We start from the raw sequence: 23685 nt of genomic DNA on the forward strand, positions 1-23685 counted from the left end.
AATACAACATTCTCAAACTTTGTTCGGCAACTGCTCAGTGCTGCCTTTACCTGGAAATAATACAAGAATAGTAATCAAACTCCAGCACTTCTACTGATTCAGTGTCAGTCAGTCCCCATCACCATAACATCCCAATCTGGGACAGGTACATCCATTTTTTAAACTTTTATATTAAAGAGATGCTTACCAGAGTCAGAGGAAGTGCTTCCGCCATCTTTCATTGAAAAAAAAAAAAAGGATAAAACAATACTTACTCTACTATGCCAAAATAGTTTTGATCAAAGCAGTTTATAATACAGTATAAAAAGACAAATGTGTCTATCTAAATCTTATATGATACTGTCGTCCTCGACCTTAGTTTGTTCAAAGTTCGTTTGGAAAATAGGTAAACAAAACAATGTGAATTAAATCTTTAATTGTGTCTCACAACATGATACTGGTAAGAATAGAGGGAGAAATAAGCATCAACAATCTTGCTTACCTCCATTTTCCAGAAATGGCTTTTTGACATCAAGGCTGCCGTTAGCTGGAATAAAAAGGAATGGTAATCAAACCCCTCTGTCATTGTGTAAAACCAGTGCTTCTTAGATCGCCCCTTGAAATAAACAGAACCAGTGGGTCTGAACAATGAAATTGAAAAAACATTATAATATTTGAGGTCTAAATACAACATTCTCAAACTTCGTTCGGCAACTGCTCAGTGCTGCCTTTACCTGGAAATAATACAAGAATAGTAATCAAACTCCAGCACTTCTACTGATTCAGTGTCAGTCCCCATCAACATAACATCCTTTTTTTTTTTAGGATCAAAGTCTTTTTGAATTATATGTAATTGATGTTGAAGCCACCTTCTGATTAGTATTGTGCAACATATGTTTCATTCAATGAAAACCTGAAGAAGCCAGCTTGCATAAAATAAATTCTGATTCTGATTCTGATGCCGAAACGTTGGCTAAATAAAACAATAGCATCAGAGCAAGAGTGTGTGGCTTTCTTCCTTTCTCCAACATAAGTAATATACATGGAATTGGGCCAACCATTTGCATATGCAAATTTAAATGTTTGAAAGGTAAAACAATAAAACTAGCACATGGGCTATACTCTAGGACATGTAGCATGTAACATGTAGCTACACTCCAGTTAAACTTGGATCTGTTAAAGTTATAGGCTCATACACTTAATAGGGCAATCTGGGACAGGTACATATTTATTTTATTTTTTTTACTTTTATATTAAAGAGATGGTTCAGCCTATTTTCATGATTGAATGAAAACTCTTACCCTGAGTTGTCCTCATAGCCCAGTAGTGAAAGCATCTCCAGTAATGCGTTCTCTACTTCGCTACTGGCAGCACAATCTAAGAGTTAAACTATCATTTTGATCTCATGGATGGTCAGTCCTTGCATCCATAGCTCCATCTATACATTTGAGAGTAATGACGTTTCTACAGCCACATCCTCCAGCTGTTTACCAAAGAAAAGTGCTGGGCTTTGTTGTTGTTTGAATCCCAGATTGCCCCTTTAACTAAATCAAAACTAGCAGAACCAGTGGCTCTGAAGAATGAAAATGAAAGACCACTATATTTAAATAATTGTTTAAAACTGGTAAGAATAGAGGAAGAAATAAGCACGAACAAAGTCATTATTGTCCCCATCACCAGTCATTATTGAAAAACCTACCAGAGTCAACGGAGGAAGTGCTGCTGCCATCTTTCATTTGAAAAAAAGGATAAAACAATAGCTCTCTAGTATGCCAAAATTGTTTTGTTATCAAAGCAGTTTATTATACAGTATATTGGGGACAACTTTGTTAATTCATCATATTGTGAATGGTTACATTAAAAACATGAGTTAGGGTTAATGTGCAAATTAGGCCTAGTAAGCCTTTAAAACAAACATCATACCAGGTGGATTGGACATCTCCAGCTTAGTCTCCACATTCCCATTGCCTAAAAAGCAAAATCGTTTGAAAAGCTGTAATACCACTGCATGTCCATAGTTAAATGATGTTAAACACTGTTTAAATTATGTTAAAACCACCTACTGATAATAATATTGTGCAACATCAGTAATAAACATGAGGTAAGGCCAACCTGTTGGCCACAACTGCATGCAAATGAATATGTTTGAAATGTAAAACAATAAAACTAGCACATTTGCAACACTACAGTTAAACTTGGCTCTGTTAAAGTAATAGTCCTAATAGATATAAAGGGGCATTCTGGTGACCACTTTGTTGCAGTATAAATCCCAGATTGCCCCTTTAACTAACTCAAAAATAGCAGAACCAGTGGCTCTGAAGAATGAAATTGAAAGACCACTATATTGAGATAAAAAAATAAAAAAAACGTGTTAGAATAGAGGAAGAAATAAGCATCAAAAATCTTGCTTACCTCCATTTTTCAGAAATGGCTTTTTGACATCACGGCTGCCGTAATCTGGAATAAAAAGGAATGGTAATCATCAATGGTAACCCCTCTGTCAAATCCAGTGCTTCTGAAGGCCAGTTCTGAGCTAGATCTGCCACGAGACGAGACCGTTTTAGAAGGTCCAGCCTCTAGTTGCAGCGGTCTGAATATATTTAATCTGGTCTGAACTGGCCTTAAGATCGCCCCGTGAAATAAACACAACTGAACAATGAAACTGAAAAACCACTATAACATCTGAGGTCTAAATACAGCATTCTCACACTTAAATGAATGTCATGGTACTTAATGGGGCAATCTGGGACAGGTACATCCATTTTTTAAACTTTTATATTAAAGAGACGCTTACCAGAGTCAGAGGAAGTGCTTCCGCCATCTTTCATTGAAAAAAAAAAAAAAGGATAAAACAATACTTACTCTACTATGCCAAAATAGTTTTGATCAAAGCAGTTTATAATACAGTATAAAAAGACAAATGTGTCTATCTAAATCTGATATGATACTGTCGTCCTCGACCTCAGTTTGTTCAAAGTTCGTTTGGAAAATAGGTAAACAAAACAATGTGAATAAAATCTTTAATTGTGTCTCACAACATGATACTGGTAAGAATAGAGGGAGAAATAAGCATCAACAATCTTGCTTACCTCCATTTTCCAGAAATGGCTTTTTGACATCAAGGCTGCCGTTAGCTGGAATAAAAAGGAATGGTACTCAAACCCCTCTGTCATTGTGTAAAACCAGTGCTTCTAAGATCGCCCCTTGAAATAAACAGAACCAGTGGGTCTGAACAATGAAATTGAAAAAACATTATAATATTTGAGGTCTAAATACAACATTCTCAAACTTTGTTCGGCAACTGCTCAGTGCTGCCTTTACCTGGAAATAATACAAGAATAGTAATCAAACTCCAGCACTTCTACTGATTCAGTGTCAGTCCCCATCAACATAACATCCTTTTTTTTTTTTAGGATCAAAGTCTTTTTGAATTATATGTAATTGATGTTGAAGCCACCTTCTGATTAGTATTGTGCAACATATGTTTCATTCAATGAAAACCTGAAGAAGCCAGCTTGCATAAAATAAATTCTGATTCTGATTCTGATGCCGAAACGTTGGCTAAATAAAACAATAGCATCAGAGCAAGAGTGTGTGGCTTTCTTCCTTTCTCCAACATAAGTAATATACATGGAATTGGACCAACCATTTGCATATGCAAATTTAAATGTTTGAAAGGTAAAACAATAAAACTAGCACATGGGCTATACTCTAGGACATGTAGCATGTAACATGTAGCTACACTCCAGTTAAACTTGGATCTGTTAAAGTTATAGGCTCATACACTTAATAGGGCAATCTGGGACAGGTACATATTTTTTTTTTTTTTTTTACTTTTATATTAAAGAGATGGTTCAGCCTATTTTCATGATTGAATGAAAACTCTTACCCTGAGTTGTCCTCATAGCCCAGTAGTGAAAGCATCTCCAGTAATGCGTTCTCTACTTCGCTACTGGCAGCACAATCTAAGAGTTAAACTATCATTTTGATCTCATGGATGGTCAGTCCTTGCATCCATAGCTCCATCTATACATTTGAGAGTAATGACGTTTCTACAGCCACATCCTCCAGCTGTTTACCAAAGAAAAGTGCTGGGCTTTGTTGTTGTTTGAATCCCAGATTGCCCCTTTAACTAAATCAAAACTAGCAGAACCAGTGGCTCTGAAGAATGAAAATGAAAGACCACTATATTTAAATAATTGTTTAAAACTGGTAAGAATAGAGGAAGAAATAAGCACGAACAAAGTCATTATTGTCCCCATCACCAGTCATTATTGAAAAACCTACCAGAGTCAACGGAGGAAGTGCTGCTGCCATCTTTCATTTGAAAAAAAGGATAAAACAATAGCTCTCTAGTATGCCAAAATTGTTTTGTTATCAAAGCAGTTTATTATACAGTATATTGGGGACAACTTTGTTAATTCATCATATTGTGAATGGTTACATTAAAAACATGAGTTAGGGTTAATGTGCAAATTAGGCCTAGTAAGCCTTTAAAACAAACATCATACCAGGTGGATTGGACATCTCCAGCTTAGTCTCCACATTCCCATTGCCTAAAAAGCAAAATCGTTTGAAAAGCTGTAATACCACTGCATGTCCATAGTTAAATGATGTTAAACACTGTTTAAATTATGTTAAAACCACCTACTGATAATAATATTGTGCAACATCAGTAATAAACATGAGGTAAGGCCAACCTGTTGGCCACAACTGCATGCAAATGAATATGTTTGAAATGTAAAACAATAAAACTAGCACATTTGCAACACTACAGTTAAACTTGGCTCTGTTAAAGTAATAGTCCTAATAGATATAAAGGGGCATTCTGGTGACCACTTTGTTGCAGTATAAATCCCAGATTGCCCCTTTAACTAACTCAAAAATAGCAGAACCAGTGGCTCTGAAGAATGAAATTGAAAGACCACTATATTGAGATAAAAAAATAAAAAAAACGTGTTAGAATAGAGGAAGAAATAAGCATAAAAAATCTTGCTTACCTCCATTTTTCAGAAATGGCTTTTTGACATCACGGCTGCCGTAATCTGGAATAAAAGGGAATGGTAATCATCAATGGTAACCCCTCTGTCAAATCCAGTGCTTCTGAAGGCCAGTTCTGAGCTAGATCTGCCACGAGACGAGACCGTTTTAGAAGGTCCAGCCTCTAGTTGCAGCGGTCTGAATATATTTAATCTGGTTAGACCAGTTCTGGCCTTAAGATCGCCCCGTGAAATAAACACAACTGAACAATGAAACTGAAAAACCACTATAACATCTGAGGTCTAAATACAGCATTCTCACACTTAAATGAATGTCATGGTACTTAATGGGGCAATCTGGGACAGGTACATCCATTTTTTAAACTTTTATATTAAAGAGACGCTTACCAGAGTCAGAGGAAGTGCTTCCGCCATCTTTCATTGAAAAAAAAAAAAAAGGATAAAACAATACTTACTCTACTATGCCAAAATAGTTTTGATCAAAGCAGTTTATAATACAGTATAAAAAGACAAATGTGTCTATCTAAATCTGATATGATACTGTCGTCCTCGACCTCAGTTTGTTCAAAGTTCGTTTGGAAAATAGGTAAACAAAACAATGTGAATAAAATCTTTAATTGTGTCTCACAACATGATACTGGTAAGAATAGAGGGAGAAATAAGCATCAACAATCTTGCTTACCTCCATTTTCCAGAAATGGCTTTTTGACATCAAGGCTGCCGTTAGCTGGAATAAAAAGGAATGGTAATCAAACCCCTCTGTCATTGTGTAAAACCAGTGCTTCTAAGATCGCCCCTTGAAATAAACAGAACCAGTGGGTCTGAACAATGAAATTGAAAAAACATTATAATATTTGAGGTCTAAATACAACATTCTCAAACTTTGTTCGGCAACTGCTCAGTGCTGCCTTTACCTGGAAATAATACAAGAATAGTAATCAAACTCCAGCACTTCTACTGATTCAGTGTCAGTCAGTCCCCATCACCATAACATCCCAATCTGGGACAGGTACATCCATTTTTTAAACTTTTATATTAAAGAGATGCTTACCAGAGTCAGAGGAAGTGCTTCCGCCATCTTTCATTGAAAAAAAAAAAAAGGATAAAACAATACTTACTCTACTATGCCAAAATAGTTTTGATCAAAGCAGTTTATAATACAGTATAAAAAGACAAATGTGTCTATCTAAATCTTATATGATACTGTCGTCCTCGACCTTAGTTTGTTCAAAGTTCGTTTGGAAAATAGGTAAACAAAACAATGTGAATTAAATCTTTAATTGTGTCTCACAACATGATACTGGTAAGAATAGAGGGAGAAATAAGCATCAACAATCTTGCTTACCTCCATTTTCCAGAAATGGCTTTTTGACATCAAGGCTGCCGTTAGCTGGAATAAAAAGGAATGGTAATCAAACCCCTCTGTCATTGTGTAAAACCAGTGCTTCTTAGATCGCCCCTTGAAATAAACAGAACCAGTGGGTCTGAACAATGAAATTGAAAAAACATTATAATATTTGAGGTCTAAATACAACATTCTCAAACTTCGTTCGGCAACTGCTCAGTGCTGCCTTTACCTGGAAATAATACAAGAATAGTAATCAAACTCCAGCACTTCTACTGATTCAGTGTCAGTCCCCATCAACATAACATCCTTTTTTTTTTTAGGATCAAAGTCTTTTTGAATTATATGTAATTGATGTTGAAGCCACCTTCTGATTAGTATTGTGCAACATATGTTTCATTCAATGAAAACCTGAAGAAGCCAGCTTGCATAAAATAAATTCTGATTCTGATTCTGATGCCGAAACGTTGGCTAAATAAAACAATAGCATCAGAGCAAGAGTGTGTGGCTTTCTTCCTTTCTCCAACATAAGTAATATACATGGAATTGGGCCAACCATTTGCATATGCAAATTTAAATGTTTGAAAGGTAAAACAATAAAACTAGCACATGGGCTATACTCTAGGACATGTAGCATGTAACATGTAGCTACACTCCAGTTAAACTTGGATCTGTTAAAGTTATAGGCTCATACACTTAATAGGGCAATCTGGGACAGGTACATATTTATTTTATTTTTTTTACTTTTATATTAAAGAGATGGTTCAGCCTATTTTCATGATTGAATGAAAACTCTTACCCTGAGTTGTCCTCATAGCCCAGTAGTGAAAGCATCTCCAGTAATGCGTTCTCTACTTCGCTACTGGCAGCACAATCTAAGAGTTAAACTATCATTTTGATCTCATGGATGGTCAGTCCTTGCATCCATAGCTCCATCTATACATTTGAGAGTAATGACGTTTCTACAGCCACATCCTCCAGCTGTTTACCAAAGAAAAGTGCTGGGCTTTGTTGTTGTTTGAATCCCAGATTGCCCCTTTAACTAAATCAAAACTAGCAGAACCAGTGGCTCTGAAGAATGAAAATGAAAGACCACTATATTTAAATAATTGTTTAAAACTGGTAAGAATAGAGGAAGAAATAAGCACGAACAAAGTCATTATTGTCCCCATCACCAGTCATTATTGAAAAACCTACCAGAGTCAACGGAGGAAGTGCTGCTGCCATCTTTCATTTGAAAAAAAGGATAAAACAATAGCTCTCTAGTATGCCAAAATTGTTTTGTTATCAAAGCAGTTTATTATACAGTATATTGGGGACAACTTTGTTAATTCATCATATTGTGAATGGTTACATTAAAAACATGAGTTAGGGTTAATGTGCAAATTAGGCCTAGTAAGCCTTTAAAACAAACATCATACCAGGTGGATTGGACATCTCCAGCTTAGTCTCCACATTCCCATTGCCTAAAAAGCAAAATCGTTTGAAAAGCTGTAATACCACTGCATGTCCATAGTTAAATGATGTTAAACACTGTTTAAATTATGTTAAAACCACCTACTGATAATAATATTGTGCAACATCAGTAATAAACATGAGGTAAGGCCAACCTGTTGGCCACAACTGCATGCAAATGAATATGTTTGAAATGTAAAACAATAAAACTAGCACATTTGCAACACTACAGTTAAACTTGGCTCTGTTAAAGTAATAGTCCTAATAGATATAAAGGGGCATTCTGGTGACCACTTTGTTGCAGTATAAATCCCAGATTGCCCCTTTAACTAACTCAAAAATAGCAGAACCAGTGGCTCTGAAGAATGAAATTGAAAGACCACTATATTGAGATAAAAAAATAAAAAAAACGTGTTAGAATAGAGGAAGAAATAAGCATAAAAAATCTTGCTTACCTCCATTTTTCAGAAATGGCTTTTTGACATCACGGCTGCCGTAATCTGGAATAAAAAGGGATGGTAATCATCAATGGTAACCCCTCTGTCAAATCCAGTGCTTCTGAAGGCCAGTTCTGAGCTAGATCTGCCACGAGACGAGACCGTTTTAGAAGGTCCAGCCTCTAGTTGCAGCGGTCTGAATATATTTAATCTGGTCTGAACTGGCCTTAAGATCGCCCCGTGAAATAAACACAACTGAACAATGAAACTGAAAAACCACTATAACATCTGAGGTCTAAATACAGCATTCTCACACTTAAATGAATGTCATGGTACTTAATGGGGCAATCTGGGACAGGTACATCCATTTTTTAAACTTTTATATTAAAGAGACGCTTACCAGAGTCAGAGGAAGTGCTTCCGCCATCTTTCATTGAAAAAAAAAAAAAAGGATAAAACAATACTTACTCTACTATGCCAAAATAGTTTTGATCAAAGCAGTTTATAATACAGTATAAAAAGACAAATGTGTCTATCTAAATCTGATATGATACTGTCGTCCTCGACCTCAGTTTGTTCAAAGTTCGTTTGGAAAATAGGTAAACAAAACAATGTGAATAAAATCTTTAATTGTGTCTCACAACATGATACTGGTAAGAATAGAGGGAGAAATAAGCATCAACAATCTTGCTTACCTCCATTTTCCAGAAATGGCTTTTTGACATCAAGGCTGCCGTTAGCTGGAATAAAAAGGAATGGTACTCAAACCCCTCTGTCATTGTGTAAAACCAGTGCTTCTAAGATCGCCCCTTGAAATAAACAGAACCAGTGGGTCTGAACAATGAAATTGAAAAAACATTATAATATTTGAGGTCTAAATACAACATTCTCAAACTTTGTTCGGCAACTGCTCAGTGCTGCCTTTACCTGGAAATAATACAAGAATAGTAATCAAACTCCAGCACTTCTACTGATTCAGTGTCAGTCCCCATCAACATAACATCCTTTTTTTTTTTTAGGATCAAAGTCTTTTTGAATTATATGTAATTGATGTTGAAGCCACCTTCTGATTAGTATTGTGCAACATATGTTTCATTCAATGAAAACCTGAAGAAGCCAGCTTGCATAAAATAAATTCTGATTCTGATTCTGATGCCGAAACGTTGGCTAAATAAAACAATAGCATCAGAGCAAGAGTGTGTGGCTTTCTTCCTTTCTCCAACATAAGTAATATACATGGAATTGGGCCAACCATTTGCATATGCAAATTTAAATGTTTGAAAGGTAAAACAATAAAACTAGCACATGGGCTATACTCTAGGACATGTAGCATGTAACATGTAGCTACACTCCAGTTAAACTTGGATCTGTTAAAGTTATAGGCTCATACACTTAATAGGGCAATCTGGGACAGGTACATATTTATTTTATTTTTTTTACTTTTATATTAAAGAGATGGTTCAGCCTATTTTCATGATTGAATGAAAACTCTTACCCTGAGTTGTCCTCATAGCCCAGTAGTGAAAGCATCTCCAGTAATGCGTTCTCTACTTCGCTACTGGCAGCACAATCTAAGAGTTAAACTATCATTTTGATCTCATGGATGGTCAGTCCTTGCATCCATAGCTCCATCTATACATTTGAGAGTAATGACGTTTCTACAGCCACATCCTCCAGCTGTTTACCAAAGAAAAGTGCTGGGCTTTGTTGTTGTTTGAATCCCAGATTGCCCCTTTAACTAAATCAAAACTAGCAGAACCAGTGGCTCTGAAGAATGAAAATGAAAGACCACTATATTTAAATAATTGTTTAAAACTGGTAAGAATAGAGGAAGAAATAAGCACGAACAAAGTCATTATTGTCCCCATCACCAGTCATTATTGAAAAACCTACCAGAGTCAACGGAGGAAGTGCTGCTGCCATCTTTCATTTGAAAAAAAGGATAAAACAATAGCTCTCTAGTATGCCAAAATTGTTTTGTTATCAAAGCAGTTTATTATACAGTATATTGGGGACAACTTTGTTAATTCATCATATTGTGAATGGTTACATTAAAAACATGAGTTAGGGTTAATGTGCAAATTAGGCCTAGTAAGCCTTTAAAACAAACATCATACCAGGTGGATTGGACATCTCCAGCTTAGTCTCCACATTCCCATTGCCTAAAAAGCAAAATCGTTTGAAAAGCTGTAATACCACTGCATGTCCATAGTTAAATGATGTTAAACACTGTTTAAATTATGTTAAAACCACCTACTGATAATAATATTGTGCAACATCAGTAATAAACATGAGGTAAGGCCAACCTGTTGGCCACAACTGCATGCAAATGAATATGTTTGAAATGTAAAACAATAAAACTAGCACATTTGCAACACTACAGTTAAACTTGGCTCTGTTAAAGTAATAGTCCTAATAGATATAAAGGGGCATTCTGGTGACCACTTTGTTGCAGTATAAATCCCAGATTGCCCCTTTAACTAACTCAAAAATAGCAGAACCAGTGGCTCTGAAGAATGAAATTGAAAGACCACTATATTGAGATAAAAAAATAAAAAAAACGTGTTAGAATAGAGGAAGAAATAAGCATCAAAAATCTTGCTTACCTCCATTTTTCAGAAATGGCTTTTTGACATCACGGCTGCCGTAATCTGGAATAAAAAGGAATGGTAATCATCAATGGTAACCCCTCTGTCAAATCCAGTGCTTCTGAAGGCCAGTTCTGAGCTAGATCTGCCACGAGACGAGACCGTTTTAGAAGGTCCAGCCTCTAGTTGCAGCGGTCTGAATATATTTAATCTGGTCTGAACTGGCCTTAAGATCGCCCCGTGAAATAAACACAACTGAACAATGAAACTGAAAAACCACTATAACATCTGAGGTCTAAATACAGCATTCTCACACTTAAATTAATGTCATGGTACTTAATGGGGCAATCTGGGACAGGTACATCCATTTTTTAAACTTTTATATTAAAGAGACGCTTACCAGAGTCAGAGGAAGTGCTTCCGCCATCTTTCATTGAAAAAAAAAAAAAAGGATAAAACAATACTTACTCTACTATGCCAAAATAGTTTTGATCAAAGCAGTTTATAATACAGTATAAAAAGACAAATGTGTCTATCTAAATCTGATATGATACTGTCGTCCTCGACCTCAGTTTGTTCAAAGTTCGTTTGGAAAATAGGTAAACAAAACAATGTGAATAAAATCTTTAATTGTGTCTCACAACATGATACTGGTAAGAACAAAGACATATTACTGAACGGGCCTACCGGGCCCAGGCCAAGGGGCCCCAGAGATCAGGGGGCCCTTTGCATTTCTTGTCGCAGGGATGCCGGTAGAAAATGTCCTACTGTAACTGGGACAAATGAGATTCCTTATATGAACGTAAACAAACTATTTTTAATATACTTTTGAATATACTATTTTGAACAATTTTATAGGGGCCCACGTCTTGCAAAAAAAAGAGACGCTTGTGTGGGCTACATAGTTTCTATAGCCTACTCAGATTCTAATGCGAATACAGGCTACATTCCCATTAGATTAATGAGTAGGCTATAGAAACTAGACACTAGAGGGCGCCATTAAAGTTTGTGTACTGGGGACAGGTCACGAGGTCACACTGGTGCAGGTCTTTTACAGATCTTTTATTAAGGCTGAAGATGATAAAAGCCCACAAGGACTACTCTGCGTAATTATCGATTGTGGCCTGCAATCTATATTTCCAAATGTCTATGTTGCGCTGCAGCTATTTTTGACTCTGCCTGTAACCAATTGCGATGGGGAGCGGTCATTCTCTGTGCTGTCCAGGATTAAAAACGAATTGCGGACTAAAATGACGCAACACCGTCTCAAGGCTCTTTCTCTCATGGCAATTGAGAGCGAACTGACCAAATCACTGGACTTTAATGATATCGTGGATGATTTTGCACGATGCAGAGCCAGGAAAAAATGCATTGCATAAGGTAAGACTATTTTATGATTAATTTAGTCTTATAAAGCCATCCTGTGGTTGCTATATATGACACCATAGTGTTGCCAATTGTTCTTGGTTGAAAGCGGTGTATTTTGTTACTGTACATGGACTGTTGTTGGCTTCAATTGAGTGTGGCATGCCTGTGTTGTAAATCCTGTGTCGTTGAAATACAGGTGAATTTTTTCTAGTTATTGTGCTGTTGGCTTTGAGTGTTCCTCCGCTGTAAAACCTGTTGAGATGCAGGTTGAACGTAGGCTATGTCTTATATGCTGTTGGCATTGTGTTTACTTGCGCTCTAAAAAAAATGTGTGTTTGCGCTGGGGAGGGGGGGGGGCTTTCTACACGTCCAGGCCCAGGGGCCCATTTTTTCATGATCCGTCTATGGGTAAGAATAGAGGGAGAAATAAGCATCAACAATCTTGCTTACCTCCATTTTCCAGAAATGGCTTTTTGACATCAAGGCTGCCGTTAGCTGGAATAAAAAGGAATGGTAATCAAACCCCTCTGTCATTGTGTAAAACCAGTGCTTCTAAGATCGCCCCTTGAAATAAACAGAACCAGTGGGTCTGAACAATGAAATTGAAAAAACATTATAATATTTGAGGTCTAAATACAACATTCTCAAACTTTGTTCGGCAACTGCTCAGTGCTGCCTTTACCTGGAAATAATACAAGAATAGTAATCAAACTCCAGCACTTCTACTGATTCAGTGTCAGTCCCCATCAACATAACATCCTTTTTTTTTTTAGGATCAAAGTCTTTTTGAATTATATGTAATTGATGTTGAAGCCACCTTCTGATTAGTATTGTGCAACATATGTTTCATTCAATGAAAACCTGAAGAAGCCAGCTTGCATAAAATAAATTCTGATTCTGATTCTGATGCCGAAACGTTGGCTAAATAAAACAATAGCATCAGAGCAAGAGTGTGTGGCTTTCTTCCTTTCTCCAACATAAGTAATATACATGGAATTGGGCCAACCATTTGCATATGCAAATTTAAATGTTTGAAAGGTAAAACAATAAAACTAGCACATGGGCTATACTCTAGGACATGTAGCATGTAACATGTAGCTACACTCCAGTTAAACTTGGATCTGTTAAAGTTATAGGCTCATACACTTAATAGGGCAATCTGGGACAGGTACATATTTATTTTATTTTTTTTACTTTTATATTAAAGAGATGGTTCAGCCTATTTTCATGATTGAATGAAAACTCTTACCCTGAGTTGTCCTCATAGCCCAGTAGTGAAAGCATCTCCAGTAATGCGTTCTCTACTTCGCTACTGGCAGCACAATCTAAGAGTTAAACTATCATTTTGATCTCATGGATGGTCAGTCCTTGCATCCATAGCTCCATCTATACATTTGAGAGTAATGACGTTTCTACAGCCACATCCTCCAGCTGTTTACCAAAGAAAAGTGCTGGGCTTTGTTGTTGTTTGAATCCCAGATTGCCCCTTTAACTAAATCAAAACTAGCAGAACCAGTGGCTCTGAAGAATGAAAATGAAAGACCACTATATTTAAATAATTGTTTAAAACTGGTAAGAATAGAGGAAGAAATAAGCACGAACAAAGTCATTATTGTCCCCATCACCAGTCATTATTGAAAAACCTACCAGAGTCAACGGAGGAAGTGCTGCTGCCATCTTTCATTTGAAAAAAAGGATAAAACAATAGCTCTCTAGTATGCCAAAATTGTTTTGTTATCAAAGCAGTTTATTATACAGTATATTGGGAACAACTTTGTTAATTCATCATATTGTGAATGGTTACATAAAAAATATGAGTTAGGGTTAATGTGCAAATTAGGCCTAGTAAGCCTTTAAAACAAACATCATACCAGGTGGATTGGACATCTCCAGCTTAGTCTCCACATTCCCATTGCCTAGAAAAAGCAAAATCGTTTGAAAAGCTGTAATACTACTGCATGTCCATAGTTAAATTATGTTAAACACTGTTTAAATTAGGTTAAAACCACCTACTGATAATAATGTTGTGCAACATCAGTAATAAACATGAGGTAAGGCCAACCTGTTGGCCACAACTGCATGCAAATTAATATGTTTGAAATGTAAAACAATAAAACTAGCACATTTGCAACACTACAGGTAAACTTGGCTCTGTTAAAGTAATAGGCCTAATAGATATAAAGGGGCATTCTGGTGACCACTTTGTTGCAGTATAAATCCCAGATTGCCCCTTTAACTAAATCAAAAATAGCAGAACCAGTGGCTCTGAAGAATGAAATTGAAAGACCACTATATTGAGATAAATAAATAAAAAAAACGTGTTAGAATAGAGGAAGAAAAAAAATGTTGCTTACCTCCATTTTTCAGAAATGGCTTTTTGACATCACAGCTGCCGTTATCTGGAATAAAAAGGAATGGTAATCATCAATGGTAACCCCTCTGTCAAATCCAGTGCTTCTAAAGGCCAGTTCCGAGCTAGATCTGCCACGAGACGAGACCGTTTTAGAAGGTCCAGCCTCTAGTTGCAGCGGTCTGAATATCTTTAATCTGGTCTGAACGGGCCTTAAGATCATAAACACAACTGAACAATGAAACAGAAAAACCACTATAACATCTGAGGTCTAAATACAGCATTCTCACACTTAAATGAATGTCATGGTACTTAGTCACTCAGCCATGGTAATCAAACTCCTCTGTGTCATTGTGTGTCAAATCCAGTGTTTCTAAGATCAAATTAAATCCATAATTACCAGAGGAAGAAGAAGAAGAAACGCTATCGCCATCTTTCTTCCCTGAAAAAGTTAGTTTAGTTAGTTATACATAGTCATAGTTAGTTAGTTATAGTACTAAAGGTGGTTAATTATATCATAGTCACAGTTAGTTAGTTATAGTACTAAAGGTGGTTAATTATATCATAGTTAGTTAGTTAGTTAGTTATAGTACTAAAGGTGGTTAATTATACCATAGTCATAGTTAGTTAGTTATACATAGTCATAGTTAGTTAGTTATACATAGTCATAGTTAGTTAGTTATAGTACTAAAGGTGGTTAATTATATCATAGTCATAGTTAGTTAGTTATACATAGTCATAGTTAGTTAGTTATACATAGTCATAGTTAGTTATAGTACTAAAGGTGGTTAATTATATCATAGTCATAGTTAGTTAGTTATACATAGTCATAGTTAGTTAGTTATACATAGTCATAGTTAGTTATAGTACTAAAGGTGGTTAATTATATCATAGTCATAGTTAGTTAGTTATACATAGTCATAGTTAGTTAGTTATACATAGTCATAGTTAGTTAGTTATACATAGTCATAGTTAGTTATAGTACTAAAGGTGGTTAATTATATCATAGTCATAGTTAGTTAGTTATACATAGTCATAGTTAGTTAGTTATACATAGTCATAGTTAGTTAGTTATAGTTATACCATAGTCATAGTTAGTTAGTTATCGTACTAAAGGTGGTTAATTTCAGTGATGTTTTATTATGCAAAACTACTGTAACGGTTTGTAAGCAGGACAAAATAGCATATCTGAAGAGTTTTCTGATATAATACTGACTTTTACCACCGAGTAAAGTTGGTTTGGAGAATAGGTCAACAAAACAATGTCAGACTAAAACCTTTCATTGTGCCTGACAACATGAGTAACAGAACAATAACAAATGCAATTACAATTGACATGTCATACGCATGAACCCACCGAATATCCCTTTTTTCCACAGTACAATCATGAGGATGGAAACCGAGATCACTAGCACAGCCACAAGCACAGCAACAACAAGAATGATCGGAGATGAGTTGGGATCACAATATGTTCCATCTGCAAAACAGACAAGAAGGTATCAGCCGCATTTAAGAATCATTAATCACATTTGTAAAGAAAATGTATTAAGTCAATCAAATATTGAGGCTTTGTAAATGGAGAACTATGAATAAACTAATTTACCGGTAACTTAAAGGGATTGCAATACAAATGTGTGACTAATTAAGACTATTACCCCAAAGCTTAATCAATGGCGTCTTTAATGTCCTGTGGGTAACTTTGCATGTGTAATCATCTCTCTCAGCAGTCTCAAAAATCTCCACAGACTTCCTGATCTGGAAGGTTTCATCATGGTTGGGTCGGACTCCTGTGGACCGCACGTCTTTCATTCCTAATTCTTCCTCATTCTTCAGGATGTTCAGCTGGATATCTTTGGGATAGAAACCTGTAGCCATGCAGGTCAAAATGACTTTTCCATTTGACTTTTTCGCAAATGCATAGACCTTTGGAGGGGTGTCTCTGGAAGCTGTAAAGAGAGCAAACAAGAACACACAGTTGCTGCACTCAAATTGACCAATAAGTCTCTTGTTCATGGTTACTTTATTCAGGATTCAGGTAGGGATGGGACAGAATAATCGATTCATCGTTTCCGAGGGTAAATATTTGGACCGTTAACATTTTTTCCCCATTCAAATAAATGCAAATTAACGGACAGAACTGTTTCGTATGACTATTAGTTGTTGTTTTTGCATAAATCATGCACAGAAATGCATAATATTAATATAGTTCAGTAATTATTATTACTTATTATTATTATTATTATTGAGTGTGGAATGGGACGAGAGTCTGACGTCATTCAACTGCGCGTTGTGTAAATTAGTTTACAGTTGGGCTACTTGATTTTAGCCTAGCCTAGCCTTGTGAGGCTAGTGTAGGAATATGTTGTTTTGTTGGTCTCTTTGTAAAAATGGCAGTGTTTACATCTCCTGGCTCTATGGTAGATCCCATGCTGAAAGTGTGTTCAGCTCGTCTCCAGCTGGAGGCGCAGGAAGGAGAAAGAGAGTGAGTGTTTCAGTTGAAGCTGAAGAGATTGGAGGCAGACATGGCTATTAAGAGGCCTCAGTTGCAGAAAGGTGAAATAGCGATGGGATCTAACGCTGGGGGGCAGTGTTCCTCAGGTTTTGATGTGAGTAAAAACATTTCATTGGTCCTGAGAGTCTCTTACTTCGGTGCGTTTGAGCTGCACTGCGTTGGCCAAAATATGTGTGGGCCTTACTTTTGTAGTGTAAGCTGACTGGTAAGGCTCAGGAAATGTGGTCTTCTCTCCCTATGGAAGACAGTCTCTACACATTCACTTGCAAGTCTGACAGAACCCGGAGCAAAAAAAACGACTGCCCTAATTGCCAACACAGTGGCTAAAGATATGCTGCCTATTAGTACAGTAGAGGGGAGCCACAGACAAATTAAATTACCACAGACAAATTAAATTACATTTAATGTTTATACTTTTTTTGTGTGTATTTGGCCGTTTTGATTTCAGGTAGGCTATAGCTAGACTATTGGTAAACATTGTAATTTGAAATGGCTGGACAGCTATACAAAATGCACGCATTGCTGTAATGCTGTGCAGGGTATTAGCGGCATGACTTTTTTCTGTTCTGCATTATTGTTATGTTAGCCTAAATTAAGTATTTAGAAGGAGACATTTGTGAGGATTAACACCGGAATAAATTAGATTTTTCGCTGTTAAAGGTGTGACTTTTTTACATTTAAGATATTAAATTTAATTTCTGGCCGATGATCCATGGCTGTCTTCGAAAAAACACATCTAAAAATCAATGAATCGTTCATACCACCCACTGATTAATCGACCATAAAAATGTTGAGTTATGCACATCCCTAGATTCAGGTGACCAATCAAATATAAGCTTGTTTGTATAATATGCACTCACTAGTCTCAAGCTTTTCTTCCTCATATTTCATGAACTTCTTCAGCCAGTCCACACACTCTTTCTCCAGGTAGCCCTTGGTGTACTGGTTGAGGATCTGCACCTTGTCCCACTTCCTCTTGGTCGGAACTGCTTGATCAACTGGGGCCACCCACTGCATAGTGGCTTCATCAAAGGAAAGGAAGTCCTTCCCATCGTAGCTGTAACTGTCAATGCCCCTGTGGAACTTCACTGAACCATCAGGCAGCTTGTTAACCTCACAGCCATGCCTCCACTGAAGGACATGAAGATCTAGGACAGAAATTAGAGGAGTGAAAATGATGCATCAATGAGCAGAGTATAGCGATCCAATGCATTGACTTTGCTCTTACAAAAGATCTCAACCAACACTTCACACTACTTCCATCCGGCTGCATAAATCTAAACAGGTCCCTCCGGTTCAAGAATGTGTGTGACAGTAAAAGCTGACATGTCACTGACATGCTGTGCTGCAGGGTTATGTTGTCTATGTTTGTTTGTTTGTTTGTTTATTTGGATCCACCATTACATACAGCAAATATGCAGTAGCTATTCTTCCTGGGGTCCTCATACCATACTTTCAAACTATGTTTTATCTTAAACACTTAAATACAGACAATACACTTCCATAACATTCATACATACATACATTAGCCCTATTATTTACATTTACATTTTTAGTTGAAGACAACTTAATAACAAAATAAAGAAAAATAATACAGAAAGAAAAGTGGAGAGACAAAAACATAACTCTCCTTACCCTTGGGATCACAAGATAGCTCAATTCACCATTGAGAAACACTTCATTGTTTTCAGGGTATCCCGTATGTAAACAGATACATCTTTAATTTTTTGTTAAAGCAACTTCTGTTGCTATCTGAAACTAAAAAGCTTGGTAATCAATTCCATGCCACCATTGCTCTGTAGTGAACCGTTCCTTTTGCTACATTTGTTCTGCATGGAGGCAGCCTGAATCTACCTTCTGATGCCTGCAGAGTACAGTACTGATGTTCATCTGAGAAGAATGTTAGTTTATTATAGAGTACTTTTGGGATACTATGTAGAATATTTGTTTTAAATGAATGACACAAGTGAGTGATGTAATTTACTTTTGACATTTAACCAGGTGAGTTGATTAAGCATTGCCATGCCACCTGTTCTATATGGACAATTCAGAGCTATACGAGCTGCTGTTGTGTCTGTGACGTTATGTCTACTTGTAATCTTTACAATGGACTGTGAACTCTAATTGTGTGGAGCGTGGAACTGATATGCAGGTGTGGTCTCTCACCAGTAAGGTTGTGCCTCATGCGGTCCATCAGGATGTCAACGTTGACTTTGAACCACTGGGCCTTGCTCTTGCGTGACAGAGTGCCTTTCTCCCAGTAGGATTCCTCCAGCCTCTCCTTCATCCAGTCCTGTTTGGGAACCTTCTTCTCGTCTTTACTGTCATAGTAGTCAATCATTTTGTCATTCAGCAGGCCCATGGCAGTGAACTCATGGATACCAGGCAGTTCGACAGGCTTGGAGAGGGCAGTGTAGATGTAATTCAGCGAGAATCTCTCATCTGGTCACAAAGAAATAACAACTCAATTTGTCAAAAACACAGAGTGAGGTGAATCACTTCTGACAGAAGTGTAATAGATTCTGAAATAAGGAAAAGAGACATGTACTAATAACTATCTTGACAAAACGGCATCACACACACACACACACACACACACACACACACACACACACACACACACAATAATGTCGCTCTGTTGGAGATCTCTTACTACTTATAGCCTAAATCAAATTTATAAAAATCCAAACAATCCGACATGTGGGTCTATAGTGATAAGTGAACTGTTCACTACGAAGCACTGGACCACACACATGCGTATTTCCAACCAACCAAGCTAGTGTAGTGTTGTGTTGCCTGGTAGAAACTGTTTACAGGCTTGTAGGCCTAGATGTGTCAGTCAATCCTACAAACATACTACTACTACGATTATTATAATAAATTATTATTATTATTATTAATAATAAGAATGATAATAACAGTAATGCTAGTTATTATTATAATGCGTATAATAATAATATTAATATTAATAATTATAATAATAATAATAATAACAACAACAACAATAATGGCAATAGCCTACTAATCATCATAATAATAGGTTACAACAATATTTTCAACAAACACACTGTGGAAATGGTGAAGTGTGCTTGCCGCTCATAGCCAGTAGGGGGCATGTCAGTGGATAAATATTTGCCTATTCACCACAACAACAACATAATAGGTTATTAAAAAAACATGTTTCATATTTCGATAGTTTGTGTAATCCATTTCTAGAACATTTTCACTTTTTAAAATGGTTGAAATGTGTTTTTGTGTCGACACACGATCAACAAACTTTACTTTCACCTTCACACCATTAAGCAGAAAAGAAAAGTGTTCTTACCGCTGTGAATTGTCCCAAATGCCCCAAATAAGAGCAAACATAATACGAAATACATCTCTACCCTCGCATGTGTGGCTGAAAATATATGAATAATATCTTCTTTAAATTCCCAATCCACACAGACGGAGTGTGCCGTGTAAGAAGATTGAGTGTCGCGGCCCCTAATGGTGGACTGTGTAACTATCTGTGGGGAGCGAGTCATATCGGTCACATGGCGCGCAGAGAGGTGTGGACACACGATTGACAAAATATACTTTCACTTTTACGAAGCAGCATATTGTTGCACAGAATAATAAAACGTTCTTACTGTTAGTAACTGTCCCAAATAGTGAAACTACAACGATATACAGTGCCTTCGGAAAGTATTCAGAACCCTTTACTTTCCCCACATTTTGTTGTGTTATTATAGAGTCAATTTAAAATTGATTAAATTAAAACAATTTGCCATCAATCCACACGCAATACCCCAGAATGACAAAGTGATAACACTTTCAATTTCAGTAAATTAATTTTAAATAAAGGACAGAAATACCTCATGCACTTAAGTATTCAAATATTTGCTATGACACTCTTAAAATGAGCTAAAATGCAAACATGCCATAAACGAATCACTCAGTGAGTTGAATTGAGTCTTAATGCAAAGATAATAGTTCATGTAATTTGGGAATTCATATCTTTGTTTTTATAGGGTCTCTGATTTGCATATGAATCAATGACACACTGTGTGGATCAGGTCATTACAAACTGGACAAATAGAGAGGAACAAAACTGGACCCTGAGACCAGGGGAGACTTACACAAATCTACAAAGTTGAATGGTGGAGAGGAAAAAGCAGAGTTGATGGGACAACATAATCACATTCACTCTACAAAATTGGACTATAACCAAGTGGCCAAAAAGAATCCCTTAGTGGAAAATAATATATCTCATATCAATAGTTGTGTTTGCAACAATGAATTCAAGTGATACAGCAAACAAAGAATGTGTTTATTTTGTTTTACTACGAAGTATTAGTTTAGTGCACATGCAATGCAGTTTCCTCACCATCTCTCGTGTGAAGAATAGTGGTAGCTGCGAACATGGCTATGTTTGTCACTGGCAGGGACTGGGGACTTTGTCAGGATCAAGAGAAATGTATTACATTTGCTGCGTTGGTAGTGACATCCTAATAATAACAATAATAATAATAATACCGTTTTTACGGTCGCTAAGTCACAGTGTTCAATACTGAAGTCACAGAGTCACAACTATTCATATAGTCAGCAAAGCAGAAGTCCATGTGGGCCAAACTGTGACTCTTACTCTGTAATTTGTGCATTGCTTTCATACAAAATGCATTCAATGACCACGTTCTCCAAAATCCATAACACTTCTCTCATTCAAACTCCCCCACCTGCAAAACACTTTGTATTTGCAACACAACAACATACTGTGTTCAAAACCCTGAAGAACACATTCAAAACAGAATGATTTGGTGCATTTTTGCAGTAATCATATTCCTATCATATATGACAGAAAGCTCGCAATAAACTGTTTTTTGCACAGTGTTTGAGTGTGCAGATGCTGTTATTTTGCACTCTATTGATACTCTTCAGTTCCAGCACCTCAGCAAAGTCTGATAACAGATGAGCGGTGGTATTTTCACTATTTCATAGCAGTAATCAAATTGAAATGTCTAGAAAATATTAGCCGAATATAATATACAATGAAATGAAATAGACTAGATGCATTGCCAGGGGAGACATGTGACCAGATGCAGACCAGAGGGTGGACCAAAACCCTCAGGAGTGAGACATTTTTGGTGTGATTGCTATTGTATTGTAGCCCTGGAATTTCTGTTTTTCTTTTTTGTTTGAAATTTGCATCTTCCACTTTATTTTCCACTTTTCATTTTCAAGATACTGAAGAAAAAAAAATACACTAAAGGATAGAAGCAAATTGCGGCATTTCTGATTCATTCTTGTTGCCTAATACTTTACAGTTGTACAGTACAACTATTCTGTCTATGATTACTATAAATCATTTTTTAAATAATGAAATATTCATTCTTGTGAAAATCATTCAAACTATGTAATGCTCCCTGTTGTTAGTGTTTTGTAAGTCAGAATGTTATGAATGACTGTGTATGCTTTCTGAGTGAACATTGTTGCCAGTGTATGGTTGAACGAGCTTCTTTTGAGACATGAATGAAGTGATTGGCCAACATATGAGTGTTAATGCAGACTGTATGAAGAGTTGTGAATCTGTGGCTTCAGTATTGAACACTGTGACTTAGCGACCGTAAAAAAACTGTAATACTACTACTACTAATAATAATAATAATTATTATTACTTTTATTTGTAGGCCTATAGCGCTTTTCCTGCAAACGTTGCAGCTCAAAGTGCTACAATCAATCTAATACTGCTACTACAATCAATCTACACAGTGTGTAATTGATTTCTATGCAAATCTATAAAAATAAAAAATAAAATAAAAATACACTATAGAAACACAGATATGAATTCCAAAATGACATGAACTATTATTTCTGTATTTGAATTTGTAATAAATGTACAGATATTTTTTTTTAAATACATATTTTCACTTTGTCATTCGGGGGTATTGTGTATTGTATTGATGGCAAATCATTTGTATCTAATCAATTTTAAATTGACCATAACACAACAAAATGTGGAAAAAGTGAAGCGGTCTGAATACTTTCCGAAGGCACTGTACATCTCTGCCTTATCTGCGTAAGCTCCTCTACAGTCCGAAGCTATACGAATAATAGTGTCTCAACAATAATAGGTAAAAAAATATAGGCATATTTCGATAGTTTGTGCAATCCATTTCTAGAACATTTCCACATCAAACAGATTTTTTTAAATGGTCGAAATCCTTTTTTGTGTCGACACAGGATCAACAAACTTTACTTTCACTTTCACACCATTGCGCAGAAAATAAAAAATATTCTTACCGCTGTGAATTGTCCCAAATGTCCCAAATAGGAGCAAACATGATACGAAATACATCTCTACCCTCGCATGTGTGGCTGAAAATATATGAATAATATCTTCTTTAAATTCCCAATCCACACAGAAGGGAGTGTGCCGTTACGCTGTAGCCGCTCTTTCTGATACTCCACTTCACTTCCGTGTGCACGTGCACCCTTATCACCGTCGTAAATCGACTTCAGTTATTTCACGGTGCAAGACGTATTTCACGGTGTAAGACGTATCGCCAAGCCCTTTTGTATAAGAAACATCTAGTATTATTATCGTAACTGGACCCTCTAAATCAAAAATCAGATTAAAAGACCCGAACTACCCACTGTACATACTTTGTG

The 23685-nt window shown here is 36.4% G+C and overlaps 2 protein-coding genes across 2 annotated transcripts; both read right to left on the reverse strand.

The window, feature by feature from the left end:
- Window positions 1–12: 12 nt before the first annotated feature.
- LOC308156047 (uncharacterized protein) lies at window positions 13–5862 on the reverse strand (the record flags this gene model as incomplete). Its single annotated transcript, XM_080529408.1, has 13 exons — window positions 5662–5862; window positions 5367–5393; window positions 4980–5024; window positions 4491–4535; window positions 4267–4296; window positions 3069–3113; window positions 2774–2800; window positions 2392–2436; window positions 1903–1947; window positions 1679–1708; window positions 482–526; window positions 188–214; window positions 13–50 (listed from the first exon to the last, which is right to left on the reverse strand). The coding sequence occupies exons 4-13, from the start codon at window positions 4504–4506 to the stop codon at window positions 13–15; spliced, it is 348 nt and encodes a 115-aa protein (XP_080385534.1). The 5' UTR covers window positions 4507–4535; window positions 4980–5024; window positions 5367–5393; window positions 5662–5862.
- Window positions 5856–23685, reverse strand: LOC308156048 (class I histocompatibility antigen, F10 alpha chain-like; the record flags this gene model as incomplete). Its single annotated transcript, XM_080529409.1, has 22 exons — window positions 23317–23685; window positions 19201–19476; window positions 17895–18182; window positions 16178–16468; window positions 15880–15999; window positions 14923–14964; window positions 14527–14571; window positions 14044–14088; window positions 13820–13849; window positions 12623–12667; window positions 11205–11231; window positions 10823–10867; window positions 10334–10378; window positions 10110–10139; window positions 8912–8956; window positions 8617–8643; window positions 8235–8279; window positions 7746–7790; window positions 7522–7551; window positions 6325–6369; window positions 6031–6057; window positions 5856–5893 (listed from the first exon to the last, which is right to left on the reverse strand). Exons 1-22 carry the CDS (start codon window positions 23369–23371, stop codon window positions 5856–5858), a joined length of 1686 nt encoding a protein of 561 aa, XP_080385535.1. The 5' UTR covers window positions 23372–23685.

Source organism: Nansenia antarctica (assembly GCF_963989245.1).
Source record: "Nansenia antarctica genome assembly, chromosome: 4".
Classification (NCBI taxonomy): Eukaryota; Metazoa; Chordata; class Actinopteri; order Argentiniformes; family Microstomatidae; genus Nansenia; species Nansenia antarctica.